This window comes from Camelus ferus, chromosome 7 (genome assembly GCF_009834535.1).
Source record: "Camelus ferus isolate YT-003-E chromosome 7, BCGSAC_Cfer_1.0, whole genome shotgun sequence".
Classification (NCBI taxonomy): domain Eukaryota; kingdom Metazoa; phylum Chordata; class Mammalia; order Artiodactyla; family Camelidae; genus Camelus; species Camelus ferus.
Genome location: NC_045702.1, coordinates 26006613 through 26022147, shown reverse-complemented (window position 1 = coordinate 26022147; position 15535 = coordinate 26006613). Strand labels below are relative to the sequence as shown.

The 15535-nt window shown below is 40.3% G+C and overlaps 1 protein-coding gene across 4 annotated transcripts in view; it reads left to right on the top strand.

The window, feature by feature from the left end:
• Positions 1-518: 518 nt before the first annotated feature.
• PTPRZ1 (protein tyrosine phosphatase receptor type Z1) overlaps positions 519-15535 on the top strand; it is a 163062-nt gene continuing 148045 nt past the window's right edge. For all 4 annotated transcript variants that reach the window (XM_006183862.3, XM_006183861.3, XM_014558518.2 and 1 more), the window contains exon 1: positions 519-893. In XM_006183862.3, the coding sequence (XP_006183924.2) occupies positions 836-893 (58 nt within the window). In that variant the 5' untranslated portion in view covers positions 519-835. The remainder of the gene's footprint in view (positions 894-15535) is intronic.

The following is a 15535-nucleotide window of genomic DNA, read 5'->3' as shown; positions in this document are numbered from 1 at the left end:
GGGGTCTGGAACTACTTTGGTTATTTGTTAAAATGGAAAGAAAGGAGAAAGGGGAACCCGAGTTACCGAGGGCCCCCCGCCCCCTTTCTGATTGGACCCACTTAGCATCTGCAGGCAGGGCAACAATCAAATGAAAAACATTTCCAGAGGTGAACCTCAAAGGTCAGTCTCCGGCTGTGCAGGACAATGAGGGTCTGGCCTCTTCTTCTCTTCCAAAGGGAGAGACATTTAACGAAGAGACATTTTTCTCCGCGAAGCTTCTTAATCCCAGCGGGTTCCACAAACTCCAGGTCCTGCGAAGCTACTGGCAGAGACCGGGGGGAGGAGCGTCGCTCTGTGAATCGCTACCCTGGGACCCGGCCCCGAGCGGCCGCCGCGCCCCTCCGCCCCCCGCGCGCGCCGCGGGCCGGCGGCACGCTCCCTGCGTCGCGGCGCCGCGCCCCCGCCCTCGCCCCCGCCCCCGCCCCCGCTCCCGCCCCCGCCGAGCCGCGGCGCGCACAGCCCGGCCCGAGCGCGCACCCGGCACACAGGCGGCGCCGCGCTCCGAGCGCTCAGACCGCGGCCGCCTCCAGCGAGGGAGACCGAGTCCCGCACGCCCGACATGCGCCTCGACTAGCGGCTCTCCGGCCCGCGAGCACCACGCGTCCTCCTCTCGGTTGTTTCTCTCTCTCTCTCTCTCACACACACACACACACACACACACACACACACACGCACGCACACAACCTCGCGCCAGTCTATACACTGGAGGAGAAAACCTTTCCCTGGCGCCCCCTCCCTCTGCACCCCGACACGCCGAGGAGCCGCGCGGTGGGGGCCCTCGGACTATCTGGAAATGCGCATCCTAAAGCGCTTCCTCGCCTGTATCCAGCTCCTCTGTGTCTGCCGCCTGGGTGAGTTGAGGAGCCTCGGTGGGGGTTTCCCTCCGGGATCGTTTGGGACACGGGTTGGGGGATTTCAGAGCTTTCGGTACTTGCTGCCGCGCCGCCGTCTAGCAAGAAGGAGAGAGGGACGGCGGACTGGGGATCCCACGGTGTCGGCGGCCGCACGACGGGTGTCAGCAGCGTGGGAGAATGCGCCCCCTGCCCACCTCGCACCTCCACCGCCGTCCGGCTGCCCGCGGCGAGGCCGCTCCCGCCGCCGGGAGAGGGAGGCTTGCCCATCACGCTCCCGGTCCTCGCAGCTCTCTTTCCTCTTTTACAAGGTGTGGAAAGAGCCTTTTAGATACACATAAAAAATAAATACAGCAGTGGTGGGGGGCTACGTACCGTAACACATTTTTGCTGTTAAGTTCATATTAAGGATATTGTGAGCTGGAATGAGAAATACACGTGTCTGGTGCGAATTACACGCACACACACACACACACACACACACACACACACAAACACACGCTTGAAAGGTAGTAACAAAAACAGGCACCAACCTGACTTTTCAGTGTTTTTCAGTACTTTTAGTTTAGGCACATTCAAGTCTGGGCAGTTACTTAAAAAAAAGTTTCAATAAAAATTTCTATCAACGTTTTGCCACTGCTACCAAAATCAGAGGAGAGCTGCAGGTTGATACAGTTGTTCATGGATTCATGTTTCACCCACCACCTTCTAGGTTACATATGAGATATTGAAACCGCCTTCTGAAATAGCCAGTTAGAATATTTACCTGGAATGCAGATTCACTAAGTGTTCCGGACATTTTCAGAAAGAATTGTTAAGACTGGATTTTTTTTGCATTTTATTAAAGAAATGTCCTTTTTTTCCTTTAAGAAGATATTCTATTATGATGGAATATAATAGGTTTGGAGGCATTAACCTGAAAGTTAGAAAGTGTACCTTAGGCTGTGAGTACATGTAGTTTACTCTTTTCAGTTAGAAGTTCCTAAATTTTTTTTTTGAGATTGTTCATAATAAAGTAGATATTAACCTACATTTTCATCCAATAGATGGTGCTGCTCTTGGCACAGTAACCTTTACAAAAAGAAATCATCCTCATTTTCTAACTAATGAGAATTGCATTGCAAATATGATGATAATTGCCAATAGGACCCCAGATACATGGACATAATTTAAATTCTAAAAGCTATATGAATGTAGTCAGGGATGATGTGATGTACACGGTTGACGTTAAAGACTTGCAGGGAGTCCTGGTCCTGGTTTTCTCTAAAACCACATAGTTGATTCTGGAGAGGAGAAGACATTTTTTTTTAAAGTGCTGTGGTCATCAGATACACACACCTGTTGAATTTATATTTCTGTTATATATCTGTTTTAACTACAAAGCCAGATCCTCTTAGTAATTAGATTATTGTTTAAAGTAAATCTCACTGTAGTATAAAAATAAACCAGAGAATATTGATCTGTATGCCATCTAGACCACATGCCCTGAGTATTTTGTGAATTTTTAAAAATTGGGATATAATTTGCGTGGTGTACAATTCACTTTTTTAAATTGTTCAGTTCGGTGGATTTTAGTATATTCACAAAGTTGTGCAACCATCACCACTAATTATAGAACATTTTAATCACCCCAAAAAGAAACTCCATGAATACTCATTCCTCATTCTCTCTGACCCCAGCCCTGGCAATCACTACTTTCTTTTTCTATAGATATGTCTATTTTGAGAATTTCATATAAATAGAATCATATGGCCTCTGGTGTCTGACTTCATTCACTTAGCATATTTTAAGATTCATCAATGTTGTAGGATGTTATCAGTACTTCAGTTTTTTCGTGGCTGAATCATACTGCATTTCAATATACCATGTTTTGCAAAGGCTTCTCTCAATAAAGCGTTGTCAGTAGCCTCTTGTTTTGGATTTATAGATTTCAGCTTATTGGACATTTTCTTTAATGCTTTGATGATGTAAAATTTAACTGGAAAGAGTTTAATTGTTTAAGTGTATCACAAGTTTATGTCATGGTATTGAATGTAAGTTTGTATTAGAACTCAAAATGTGGGGGTTTTGAGGCTGGTAGGTGAATACTTTTGTATCCCTTCCCTTTTAAACGAAGCTGGCCTTTTACAGTGCTGCCTGCAGGCTGACCTCGGGGCGTTGGCCACCTCAGATAGAATGAGTATCTTGATTTCGAGGTAGCACATTTTAAAACACTGAGGCACACTACAAATGAAAAATTTAGTCTATCATTATTTATCCCTCAACATCAACTGTCGTATTCCTGGATGTGTTTGCCACTCATCTTCAGTGTCTTTGGAGCCAAGAGCTGACCTGGCACGTGTGATAGATGCTCAGGAAAGGTCTACCCACTGAGACTTGCTGTGCAGGATGACAGCTCTGGTACAATTTGAATGTTAGACTGCCCTCCTTATCCTTGTCCAGAAACAAGTTATAGAATTCACTCAAGAGTCTGTTGTTAGCAATCAGTTAAGAATGTTGTGATAACTTTATCGTTTTCAGCATCAGAAACGTCCTGATATTTTGAACTGGACATACGGACCGATTGCTTCTTTCAAAAAACCTTCCAAGCAGAAAAATCTTCATTAGATTATTTGGAGTGAAACAGATTCTTTTCTCTTCAAATTACTGCTAGGAATTACTAGAAACTACAGAGAAACATTATGGGTTTTTTTTGGGGGGGGGGGTGGGTATTAAATATATCTGCGAGTTCATCTAGTTGGATAATTATATCAAGATTGTTCTGAGGCCTCAAATGTTTTTGCCAGAACTAGCTAGATCACAGTTCTTAAACTTTAGGGTACACCAGAGTCACCAGGAGAACTTATTAAAGCACAGATTATGGGCCCTACGCTGAAGAGTTTCTGATCCAGTAGGTCTGGGATTGGGCTGGAAAATCTCAGTGTCCGACTAATTCCTAGTGTATGCGGATGCTACTGGTCCAGGTACATACTTCAACAACTATTCACCACCTAGTTTGGCATTTAAATGTCAATAAAGTTTCTGGATTATTAACAGGTTTTTACTGTAGACTTGATTTCTGATACCTGACTTAAAATATTAACATAATAATTTTTAAAAATTACACCAGAACGCAACATTTAATGTTATTCAGCTGAAGGAGATTATTACTCAGAGAAGCAGAAATTAACGATGTCCCCAAGATAATTCCCTATGTGAATTTGGACCTTCTCTAAAATAATTGAGAGGTTTTCTGTTAGGTGGAGAACTAATGCAATGCCTGGGTAACTCTGGTTATTATTTAATTGTGACCCACTGAACAGGTAATGGGAAAATCTTCAGTGGCTTCCTACTGTAAGGAGACTTAACTATGAGTCATAGAGGAGAGGTAGGCGTTTTAAGAGCATTTAAGGAGGAACAGTTTCCTTTAGCTAATAAGAATTCAGGATCTTTGAATTAAGGGAGTTATAACCCTGCAAGGTACACTAAATTAAAATGTTAAGTATTATTGTAAAATCTGTAATTAATCAAATTCTGAACTTTTAAGTCAAGTATAACTGCTTGACTACAAATTATACCCAATTCCTCTGCAAGAATTAATTGCTTAATTTATCTTGAGTATGGAATCGGTGAAATCCAGTATGCTGGGATTCTCAGCTTGGTCTATTTATCTTCTGAAAACAAAGTATAATCAGGAATAGAAAATATTCATGCCTTCTTTTCCCCAAATAGTAACTAGTTTCCATTCAGAAAATTAATTACTTTTGATTTGCAGAGTAGCAATTTTCTTTATTTCATCTCTCTCTCCTTTTTATTACAGACTATAGTTGCTTCCACTCAGGAAAGTTTGCCAGGATACGTCATTTCATTGATGAATTCGTTTATGCTCTCATGTCTGTGCTAGACGTTTGAGAATTTGCTTAGAATTTTATGTTGTGAGAATTTTGCTTCTGGCAAAAATTCAGGCTTTTCTGGAAGCACACACTGCATTTCCGCGTTCCCCTGACTCCAAAGAGATTTGAGTGACTTGACATCTAACCTGGTAGCTTTGCTTGACCTCCCATTTGCCAACCGTTCAGGCTGTATTATGGAGATGGAACTCCTTCATTCTGAAACAGAGGACCTCAAGGGAGGGGCTTGATTAAGAAGACAAGCTTGTATTTTATTTCCATTTACCATCCATCAGTGTTCACGGGGTGCAGACCCAATGCTGAACATCTTATGTACATTTTCTCACTTCATTCTGCCCAAAACTTTTTCAGGTAGGTGTTTTCATTTTACACATTTTCCAGTGGAGGAAACTGAGGCACAGAGAAGTCAAATGACGTACCTAACATCATACAGCCTGCCTCAGCCTGTATGTTTCTTCTTACTCCCAAGCCTGATCCTTTTCCTCCTTTCATTCCTAGGAGATCAGTTTACTGTTTGGAATTTACTAACTCTCCACGTAAGAAGTGATGCTACCTTTCACGTTCTCATTTGCTTTCTTTCAGATCTCCAGTCATGATTTTCCCATGTGCTCCCATGTTACTTTTTTCCCTTTTAAAAAAAACTAAGGCATAATTTACCTTTTCTAGTGTACTGGATGGGCGCTTATAATGAAGCAGCGCATAAACATAGAGTCTTAAGACATATGATCCCTATAATCCAGCTGATCTGAATCAATCTCTGCTTTGAAAACCTCCTTTAAGTCTCACTTTGAAGATATTTGCTTCTTTTAGAACTCGTTAACAATCTTTCGGAAGTATCTCTTAATGTATTATATATCTTAACTTTCAAATATTTTTTATTGAAGTAAAGTCGATTTACAATGTTGTGTTAATTTCTGGTGTACAGCATAGTGATTCAGTTATACATATGTATTTATGTGTGTATATATATATATATATTCCTTTTCATATTCTTTTTCATTATGAGCTATTACAAGGTATTGAATGTAGTTCCCCGTGCTATACAGTAGGACTTTGTTGTTTACTTTATATATGGTAGTTAGTATCTACAAATCTCGAACTCCCCTCCCCACCCACTTCCCCCCGGTAGCCATAAGTTTGTTTTTTATGTCTGTGAGTCTGTCTCTGTTTTGTAAATAAGTTCGTGTCTTTTTTTTTTTTTCAGATTCCACATAGAAATGATGGAATTTTTCTTTCTCTTTTTTTTCTTTTGGTATTTTTCTTTCTCTTTCTGTCTTACTTCTTTTAGTATGATGATCTCCAGGTCCATCCATGTTGTGGCAAATGGCATTATTTGATTCTTTTTTATGGCTGCGTAGTATTCCATTGTATAAATGTACCACAGCTTCTTTATCCAGTCATCTCATGATGGACATTTAGGTTGCGTCCATGTCTTGACTATTGTATATAGTGCTGCTATGAACATTGGGGGTACATGTGTCCTTTTGAATTGAGTGAAAACTATGATGAAGTATCACCTCACAGTCAGAATGACCATCACTAATAAGTCCACAAATGATAACATTGAAGAGGGTGTGAAGAAAAGGGAACCCTCCTACACTGTTGGTGGGAATGTAGTTTGTTGTAGCCATTATGGAAAACAGTATGGAGATTCCTTAAAAAAGTGAAAATAGACTTATCCTGTGATCTAGCAATCCCACTCCTTGCTGTATATCTGGAGGAAACTCTAATTTGAAAAGATACATGCACCTCAAATATTTAAAAATTTTTCCCAATTCATCAAGAAGCCCAGTGGTAAAAGTCAGAACCAATTTATATAAAACATATGTATGTTTCGATTGTGCTTTAACTTTTAGTGTCTTGTTGGGAGTAATCCCTGGCAGCAGCTGCAGGTTACAAAAGGGAATCAGTTTTTATTCATGTTTGTAATTCTTCAGAGGCTTATATAACATACATGTAGGCTTTAAGGGAAAAATTATTTGATCATACGGCACAATCCTATAAAGCACTTATATTTTAGAACTCTGCTGTCCAGGACCATGGCCACCAGGTATATGTGGCTATTTAATTGCAAATTTATTGAAATACATTCATTCAGTTCCTCATTCACACCAGCCACATTTCAAGAGCTCAGTGGGCACAGGTGACTCGTGGCTGCCGCATGGGGCAGTGCACACGTAGAACATTCATATCACTGCAGAAAGTCTATCAAAAACTGATAAAGTGTTGGTAGATAGTACCGATGAGAAGTCAACTCAACTGAAAAGACTTCTAAAGTCATTCAAATCATTTGAAGTATTGGTATGAGTTGGTTATGTTGGCCTGTGTCCCTGTGTTGTGTCAGGCATACAGAAATCACAGAGACATTCTGGTGGCCCAAGGTGGAGCAGCAACAGATGAACGGAGTTTACTGGTCACTTTGTGGCCTTTATGGATGGGGGTTGAACAGGAGAGATTAGCTGCTGGTTCGGGAGTGAGCGCTCCCACAACTCATTTCCCATAAATTGTCCCAGCATTCACTGTGTTGTTTTGCAATGTACCTGTCCTTCTCTCCCACTAGACTAGCTCATTGAGGGCAAAAACTTGTATTTCATTCATCCTTGGACTTAGCATTTTTGGACTTAGCACCTACAGTAGGTGCATAATAAATCTTTAATTCCTGAGGTCATGGAGGGAGAGTACTGTGAAGCTTCTTAGATAGCAGGAGCTTTTTGTGGTTGAGATCATCCAGTTTCCTCTGGCTTTTCCTTCTTTTGATTCAGATCTCAATCCAAGAACTAGGTCAGCACTGACCTTTAGCCATCCATCTTTAATGCCACTTCTGGCACCAGACCTTCACTTTCTTTGATTCTTCCAGAAATGCACTGAAGCATCATCTAGATCCTGACACTATCTGTGCATGAAAAAATACAGCCCCCATGTTTGATACTGCATGTGTGGTGGCAGGAGCAATTTTGAGTGAGAGTTTAATTTTAGATGAGTTGGCAGCAAGAAAGCTTGGATGTGCCTGGGGTGGGGGAGGGGGCAGGGCATAAAGCTAGTGTTTGATGTGCGTGCGTGTGTGTGTGCACACACATGCACGTGCATGCATGTTTACCTGTTAGGGAGGAAAGGGCAGTGGGCATGAAGGGTGGTCACTAATGAGCCATGAAGTATCTTGAGCCCACAAAGGCAGTATTTTCTGTCAGTCAGAAGCCATCATGCTGGGTCCTCTCTAGTCAAGCTGGCCATGAGAAGTAGTGGCCCGAGGCAGTTCTGGAAAGCAGATAACTGACAGGAAGTACAGTTACATTATGTGGATATGTGTACTTTTGGAGTTTGTCTAATTTGTCTGAGGTTTTATCATTAGTCCTAGATGATAGGTGCTGCATCTGGCTCAGCCCTGCACATAGCAGATGTTCAGCAAATATTTGAACTGAGTTGAATTCAAATGGAACAGGGCATGGGATGAGTTAGAAATTATTACAAGAGTTAAAAACAGAAACAACTTGCTCTTTGATTAGGATCTTTGCTTTATTTTCTCCTCACTCACCTTCCTTCCTTCCTCTTTCTCTCTCTCTCTCTTTTTTTCTTTGGTTTCTATTTCCTCTTCACCTCAGTTCTTTTAAGCACAAGTTTAAGATTGAAAAAAAAAAGTCACCATTGTTCAGCATTGTGATGAAGGATTTGATAGGAAGGAGATGGACACCATTTGATACTGTTATTTAAAATATTTTTACTGTGATAATATAATTTTGGGGACTTGGTAATTAACATAATTTTATAAGCACGTGTTGACATTTCTTTCTGCCTAAAAATTCTAATATGTAAAAATGGGCAGCTTGTCTCTCTCTCTTTTTTTCTTTTTGCTTCTGATACTTGCACACAGATGTTAAGTTAAATGCGATTATTCAGAGTGCTGGTTAATGTCAACTTTCTGGTTTCATTCAATAGCCACGTACCAATTTATGGACCCACTGACAAAAGATAAATTTTGTACAAGTTTCCTTGGAAATATAGGCTTTATAGCTTTGGAAAGAATAATGATTAATTAGTAGGAAAAAAGGATTTTCTGTTAAAATATTGAGAACAGTGTCCGCAGGTACCTCTCCACTCTGGGAGGATCCTTCTGTCCTTCTGTCTCTCTGCTTTCCACACTGTCACCATTGTTTTTCTGTTCTTTCACTGTCACTGACCTGACTGCTTATTTCTTGATGCCTAGAGCTCTAACATTTTACCTAAAGGGTTTGGGTCTTGACAATAGACCTTTTTCTCTGAACTGATAAACTTAGTACCTCGAGTAGGAATGAAAGAAAATGTTTCTGTTTAAAACGACCTCTTTTTGCAGAAATCATGGTCACCACCAAAGTCCTGATTGTGTGCTTGGTCTAAAAAAAATGCTGGCCAGATATAAGGAACTTTTCTAGATTTTTCTCATGGTTGTCAATCACATTTTCACTAGATTAAAAAGTACTTCTGTAATGACATTTTTGCCCTCTTGCATTTTGGCACGTTACCTGGAATGGGACACATAAGGGTGGCATCTCACCCAGCACACAGAATCGTGCAGAATCTTGGTCTGCCTGTCGGAGCGTATTGCACGCATGATCCCCTGTCATGTTTGTTTCAGCGTGAAAAAAGATTGATAAGCACCAATCCAGGTCAGAGGTTCTCAGTCCTGGCCGGACTTTCAAATTATCTGGTGTTGTGGACTGAATGATTGTGTCCCTCCTGGTATTCCTGTGTTGAAGTCCTAACCCCCATTGTACTGGTATTTGGAGGTGGAACCTTGGGGAGGTAATTAGGTTTGGGTGAGAGCATGAGGGTGGAGTCCCCTTGATGGGATTAAATTCCTTATAAGAAGGGAAAGAGAGACCAAAGGTCTCTTTCTCTGTGCCATGTGGGAACACAGAAAGAAGGCAGCTGTCTGTAAGCCAAGAAGAGAGCTCCCTCCAGGACCCATATCTTTTAGCCGCTTGATCTTGGACTTCTAAGCCTCCAGAACTGAGAAATAAATGTTGTTTAAGCCACCCAGTCAATGGTTTTCTTTTTATAGCAGCCTGAGCTGACTATATTCCACAGGAACTTTTAAAACATACTGATGTCTGGGCCCCACCCTGGATCAAGTACATGAGTGGGTGCAGGGGCCCAGACGTGAATATTTTCTTAAAACTCCCCAGGTGATTACACAGTACAGCCAGGGTTTAAAAACGACAGATCTAGGTCAACCTCGTGATACTACCAATCTTAGTTCGTTTTTCTTAAGGTGGAGATATTGGCAAGTTTCATGCTATCCTAAAACAAAGCTAGTACCACAGGACAAAGGCCCTGGAAAACTTCCCACCCCTCTCTCCTCTTCTTAAGGCAGTTTCAGTTTCAGAGTAACCCTAGAAGGAGGAGTGTGGACTATAATGGTTGACCTCACAGTCTTTGCAAGCCAGGGGAACTACAGGAGGCCAGACGGTCTTGGAGTTGGTCCAGAGATTCAAGTCTATCAGCAGATGGGAGGATTACTGAACCACTCCGATGGGAGACACAAATGCATTTACCAGGATATGGGCACCTAATATCTTTCTTTTTGTCAATGATACATATTCTTACTGTTCCCTTGTCTTGATTATTTTCTTTCTCCATGCATAATTTGTTAGAATCAGAGTTACGATTTTTTTTATTATGTAATAGATACAAGATTTAGCTGTATTTTTTCATTTCAGCAGTTCATTTTGTGTATGTGTTTAAAATTACATTTTCATTATTTATCATGCTATCTAAGCTATTTGTTTTTGCTATATTTGAAAAGCACTGATAGCATTTAGAAATTTACAAAGAACTTTTTAGATGGTCCAAAGAACTGTTTTAATATTCTTAGTCATAAATGGTGAGAACACAAGCACAAATCAAGTCATTGAATGTTTATTGAGCACCTTGTTTGTGACTAATATTCTCCTAGAGAGAATATTTCTCTAGTGGTCTGGTAAGCCTTTGCAAGAGAGATAAATCTGTACAGAAGTAGCTCTCATACATGGCAGAGTTTGCAGAACATGAAACTGTGAGTTGTGTGGGAGTGTAAATTCACCTCTGGGAATGTTTCTAAGAGGAGATGATGTTGGATGGAGACCCTGCTGGATGGTGGGGGGAGGTAGGTCTTCAGGGGTCACTGTTCGGGAGAAGGGCACCGGTGATGAAAATGATGGTATACACAGAAGCATGGAATAAGAATGAGAGTGTAGTGTTTAGAGGGAGGGAAAAATTGGGATGGGTGTATATTAGTGGATAAGTTTCAAATAGTAGGTGGGATTTCTAATGGCTAATTGAAGGATTTGGAGTTTGGAGATTGCCTAATACATAGTGGGGAACCATTGAAGGGTTTTGAGCAGCGGAATGATTCGAGTAGATCTCTAAGGTGTATCAGAGTATAGGGTGGACTGGAGCAGAGTGAGACTGGGAATGAGGAGACTCAGTTAAAAGGCTGTTACACTGGGTCAGTCAAAGTGGACATTTGGTAGATCATTTGGAGGTATATCAATACCATCCTCTATGTAATACTTTAATGTTTAAAAGTATTTCCAAAGACATTGCCTCATATGACATAAGTGTCATTGGTCTCATTGCTTGGACTTGGTGCCATTATCTAGAGAGAGAGTCATCATTGGGCCTCAGGGGAACGTCCTCCTTGAGAAGATGTTGCGAGGACCATATAGAGTCAGAGAAATATCAAGGAAGGAAAAGTGGAGGCAGCAGATACACACAATTCTACAGAAGCTGATGGTTAGAAGGGAAGAAAAGAGAGAGAAATAGAGGCAGGTAGCGTGACCACTTCTTATTTACTGAGTGGTAGAACTCCAGGCTTCTTACCTCAAAACATGGGAATGGATGGTAAACATTTCCTCTGAGCTGATTAACTCAGTGCCTTGAGAAGTAATAAGAAGAAATGGTGTTGCTTAAAATAATCTGTTTTTGTTGATTTTAGAGGAGATCATAGTTACGACCTTAAAAAAAGCTTAAGGATGGGAAGGACTTGAGTATATTCACAGTGTCAGGCTAGTTTCATCGTCTTATCAAAACTACTTCTTTCACCTTTAAAATCCTTGTTTTTTGTCCTTTTTAAAATGAGCACGGTATATTGTACATTTCAGTCAACTGTCTGCCAGTAAATAGGCTTTCTAAAGATCCCTGATTTCAGATTGCTTGAAGGCTATCATAGTCCTATCGCGTAAGCTAGTATCTTTGTAAATTGCTTGCAGCTTGTGTTTTACATAAAAACGGTGCGATGGAAAATGATTCATAGAATAAGCTTCCTAGCATTTGATTTTAAATTGATTTTGGCAATTTTTTCCTTTTAATGTATGAAAAATATGATGGGATTTTATCTACTGTATCTCAAGATATATTCAGGATATACGAAGTGGTAAATTAATGAATCACTAAGTTTCAGAAAGGGATCAAGTGGCAGCTGTCAAGGATAGAAATGTGAGCATATTTTTCCTTGTGTAATGAAGAAATATAGCCATATTATGATATACGAGTTGGATGCAAGACTTTTATATTTAAGAAGTATGGCTGAACGAATTTTACATAAGTAACATTTGGTTATAGTCAAGTTTCCTTTGATGGCTTTTAGAATGGGGAAATGACATGTAGTGTGCATATATATAAAATACATTCCTATAAGTATTTTATATATAAATATATTTATATATGTATACATGCATAGATTGTATATTGTTTAGATATGCTTATATATACAATAAATATATATATATATGTTTTTCTGCTTCTTAAAAATTGATATTACCTTATTTTGAGCATTAAAAGATTACATCCTTTGGAAAAATCATCAAGTTTAATGATAGGAATTATCCTGGATAGTTTCAGCCTGACTTTTTCCTGCCTCCTGGAAGGTCTGCTTCTTCCTGTGACCTGAATACAGTGCTGTCCTTCGCCAAAGGGACTGAGTCTGGTTGAGATCAATGGAACTTATTTCACTAGATCCTCATTGAACTGGCCACTGTGTGCTTAACACTGTGCTTGACTTTAATAGTTTTTCTCTTTGAGGAGTTAGTCTGGTTAGAAATATAAAATGAACCCTGGTGCAAGCTTTCCAGAATAGAGAATAATGAAATAAACGTTTGATCACATGAATCAGATTTCAAGTCTGGAAAGCCATAAAAAAAAAAAAAAAGACAAAATAAAGATGTGAATTTATTTTAAAAATGTCTTCATGGCCATATGAATAGCACTTCTTCCTTTTGAGCATGGAGCGTTTACTGTTTCATTCAATAATTTACGCATCTTTTGTCTCCCCTTCAGTATTCTGCCCTACCACATTCAAACCAGTAGTGTAAGGAGCAACATACATAGACAGAATGTTCAGTTAAAACACACTTCTTGTATGTTCTGTTCAACACCTACTTACTGCTGAGAAAATGTCACATAATTTCCACAGTTAAGTCTGTCCCAATTTGAGGCTAAATTTTTGGTGGTGGCAGCTGCTATTCTGTGACAAAGGTAAACTCTTGGTGCTAAAATTTCAAAGAGTGAGTTGGTATGCATATGATTCTTGGCTAACAGTCTATCAAAACGGGGCAAGAATTTTGGACACAGATAGCAATGCTGCCTGCAAAATGGATTCCTGGAAAGAAGTACAAAGAATGAAATCATTTTTAATTAGCCAAGAATGGCTAGTCCATATTGCCCTTAAATCCTTTAAGATACAGCACAATCTGGGCATCATCCGTCCCACAAAAAGAGTATCCCATAATGCTTCTCTCTTTCTTCCTAACTTTTCATTACATTTTAGCTATTTAGTATTCTTGGCAGAAGAAGTCAAGAACACACAAGATGCTTCTTTGTTCCTCAATAATTTATTCAAAATTTTATACCAGCCCCTCCACCACCCTCAGATGGTTAAACACCCATATGAAAGTATTCCAGTTCTTTACTTGGCGAGAGCTTTTCAAGGTGGCTGGCTCCTCCTCACCCCGAACCCCTCCCCACCTCCTCCTCCTCTTACACGTTTTAAAATTAGAATTGTACAGCGTCTGTCTCTTTGAAAAAATAAAAAGCAACTCTTAATTTTTTACAAACATGATGAGGATTAAGTTACATTAGACACAATGGCATTCAGGCTAGTGAAGAGAAGAAAATATTTAGCCAAATAATCTCTCTTCTCATAATTACAGAATATAAAGCCTCTTACTGGGAGATGGGTTTGGTCTTCTCTGAATATTGGCAGAGAAGATGTACTCCCATGTAGTGAGTTTTCCCTTTAAATACAAGGGGACTGCTGACTTTTTTTCAGTGTGAGGCTTTGAGACTGTGGTGCACAGCCTGCTGGAGATTTGTTTGGGTGATTGCATCCTGGAGAAAACTCACTGAAAGTAGGTCATCAAGAAAAGATTGATACAGATTTTTTGTGTGGAAGTGATTATGCTTGTTTATTGCATTCTGCTACAATCTAATATGCCAGGCTATGCAGTTCCAGTGGGAAAGTATGTTCACATATAATCCCACTTAGAATTTGTAGACTGGAGTTTAAGTTGCCACTGATTAAACCTTTCAGGATCCTTACAGGGTATTCAGTAATAAAGAATGGAAAGTTTTTGCATATTACATATATTCTTGCTCAGTCATCTGTAAATCCCAAACATACATATTAGTTGATAAAAATACAGCTGGAAAGTTCTACTGTATTAAATCTCTCTCTCTCTCTCTCACACACACACACACACACACACACACACACACAATGAGCCATAAAAATTACAATACATCGCCTATTAATTTAGAAAATCCTCACCAGTTCTCTTGCCAAAATGTATACAGTTTGATAAACACACTATAATCATTACTTACTTGACATAAATTATTGCTTGTCTAAGGCCACTGTTGAAAAGGCCTTTTGCAAGTTTGTAGAACAGATATTGGAATGCTTTTAGGAACTTGCATCTTAGGAGAAGGATTTTCCTTCTACATATTGTGTTTCTGGTAATTCTCAGAAAGAAATTCTTCCGCAGCTGACTTCAGTAATGAAACCCAGTACAGGAATGAGGCTCTCCATCCGGGGAAATCACTGAGAAAATAATAGATGGGATTTAGAGTTGTTCCTGTTCATTATTGGGAAGGACCCAGAGGTTCATGTAACTCTTGGTGTCATATGATGGCCTTCCCAGGGCACGCAGGATGCTTCAAAACCTGAACTCAGGCTTCCTTTTCAGCTGGACCTGAACCTCCACACCTGTGCTCCTTCATTTTGACTAAAGGTTTTCGTTTTTCTTCGATGATGTGTGGCCTCATTATCTTTCACCTCTGCTGTGAAGCGTCCTCTAACCCATCTCTGCTCTGGGTCGGAGGAGGGGAGCACCACTCACGTGGTCGTTCATTTGTTTCCATGGCTCTCCTCCTTGGAGGAGTCTGGTCTCAAGAGAAACATGCCCTGGGCTCTGAAGACCCCTGGCCCATCTAGTAGGTGCTCAGTAAATATATGTGGTGTAAATTAGGGAAGGAAATTCCTTCCAAAGCAGTCCCTTAAAAAAACAGCAAGTATGATAGACTTATCTAGCAAATATTGACACCCCCCTCAGCTGGTTCGGCGCACTCCTCAGCAGAGTCAGAAGCTTGGGGTCACATTTCCAGCATGTGGAATTAAAATTCAGTTCACCCTCAAATTCACTCAATCCCGCTTATTTAAAAAAAAAAAAAACAACTAACTAAAAGTAGGTCAATCAAATCACATTCTCATTTTAACAGGTCCAAGAGTCTATATAGATTTTG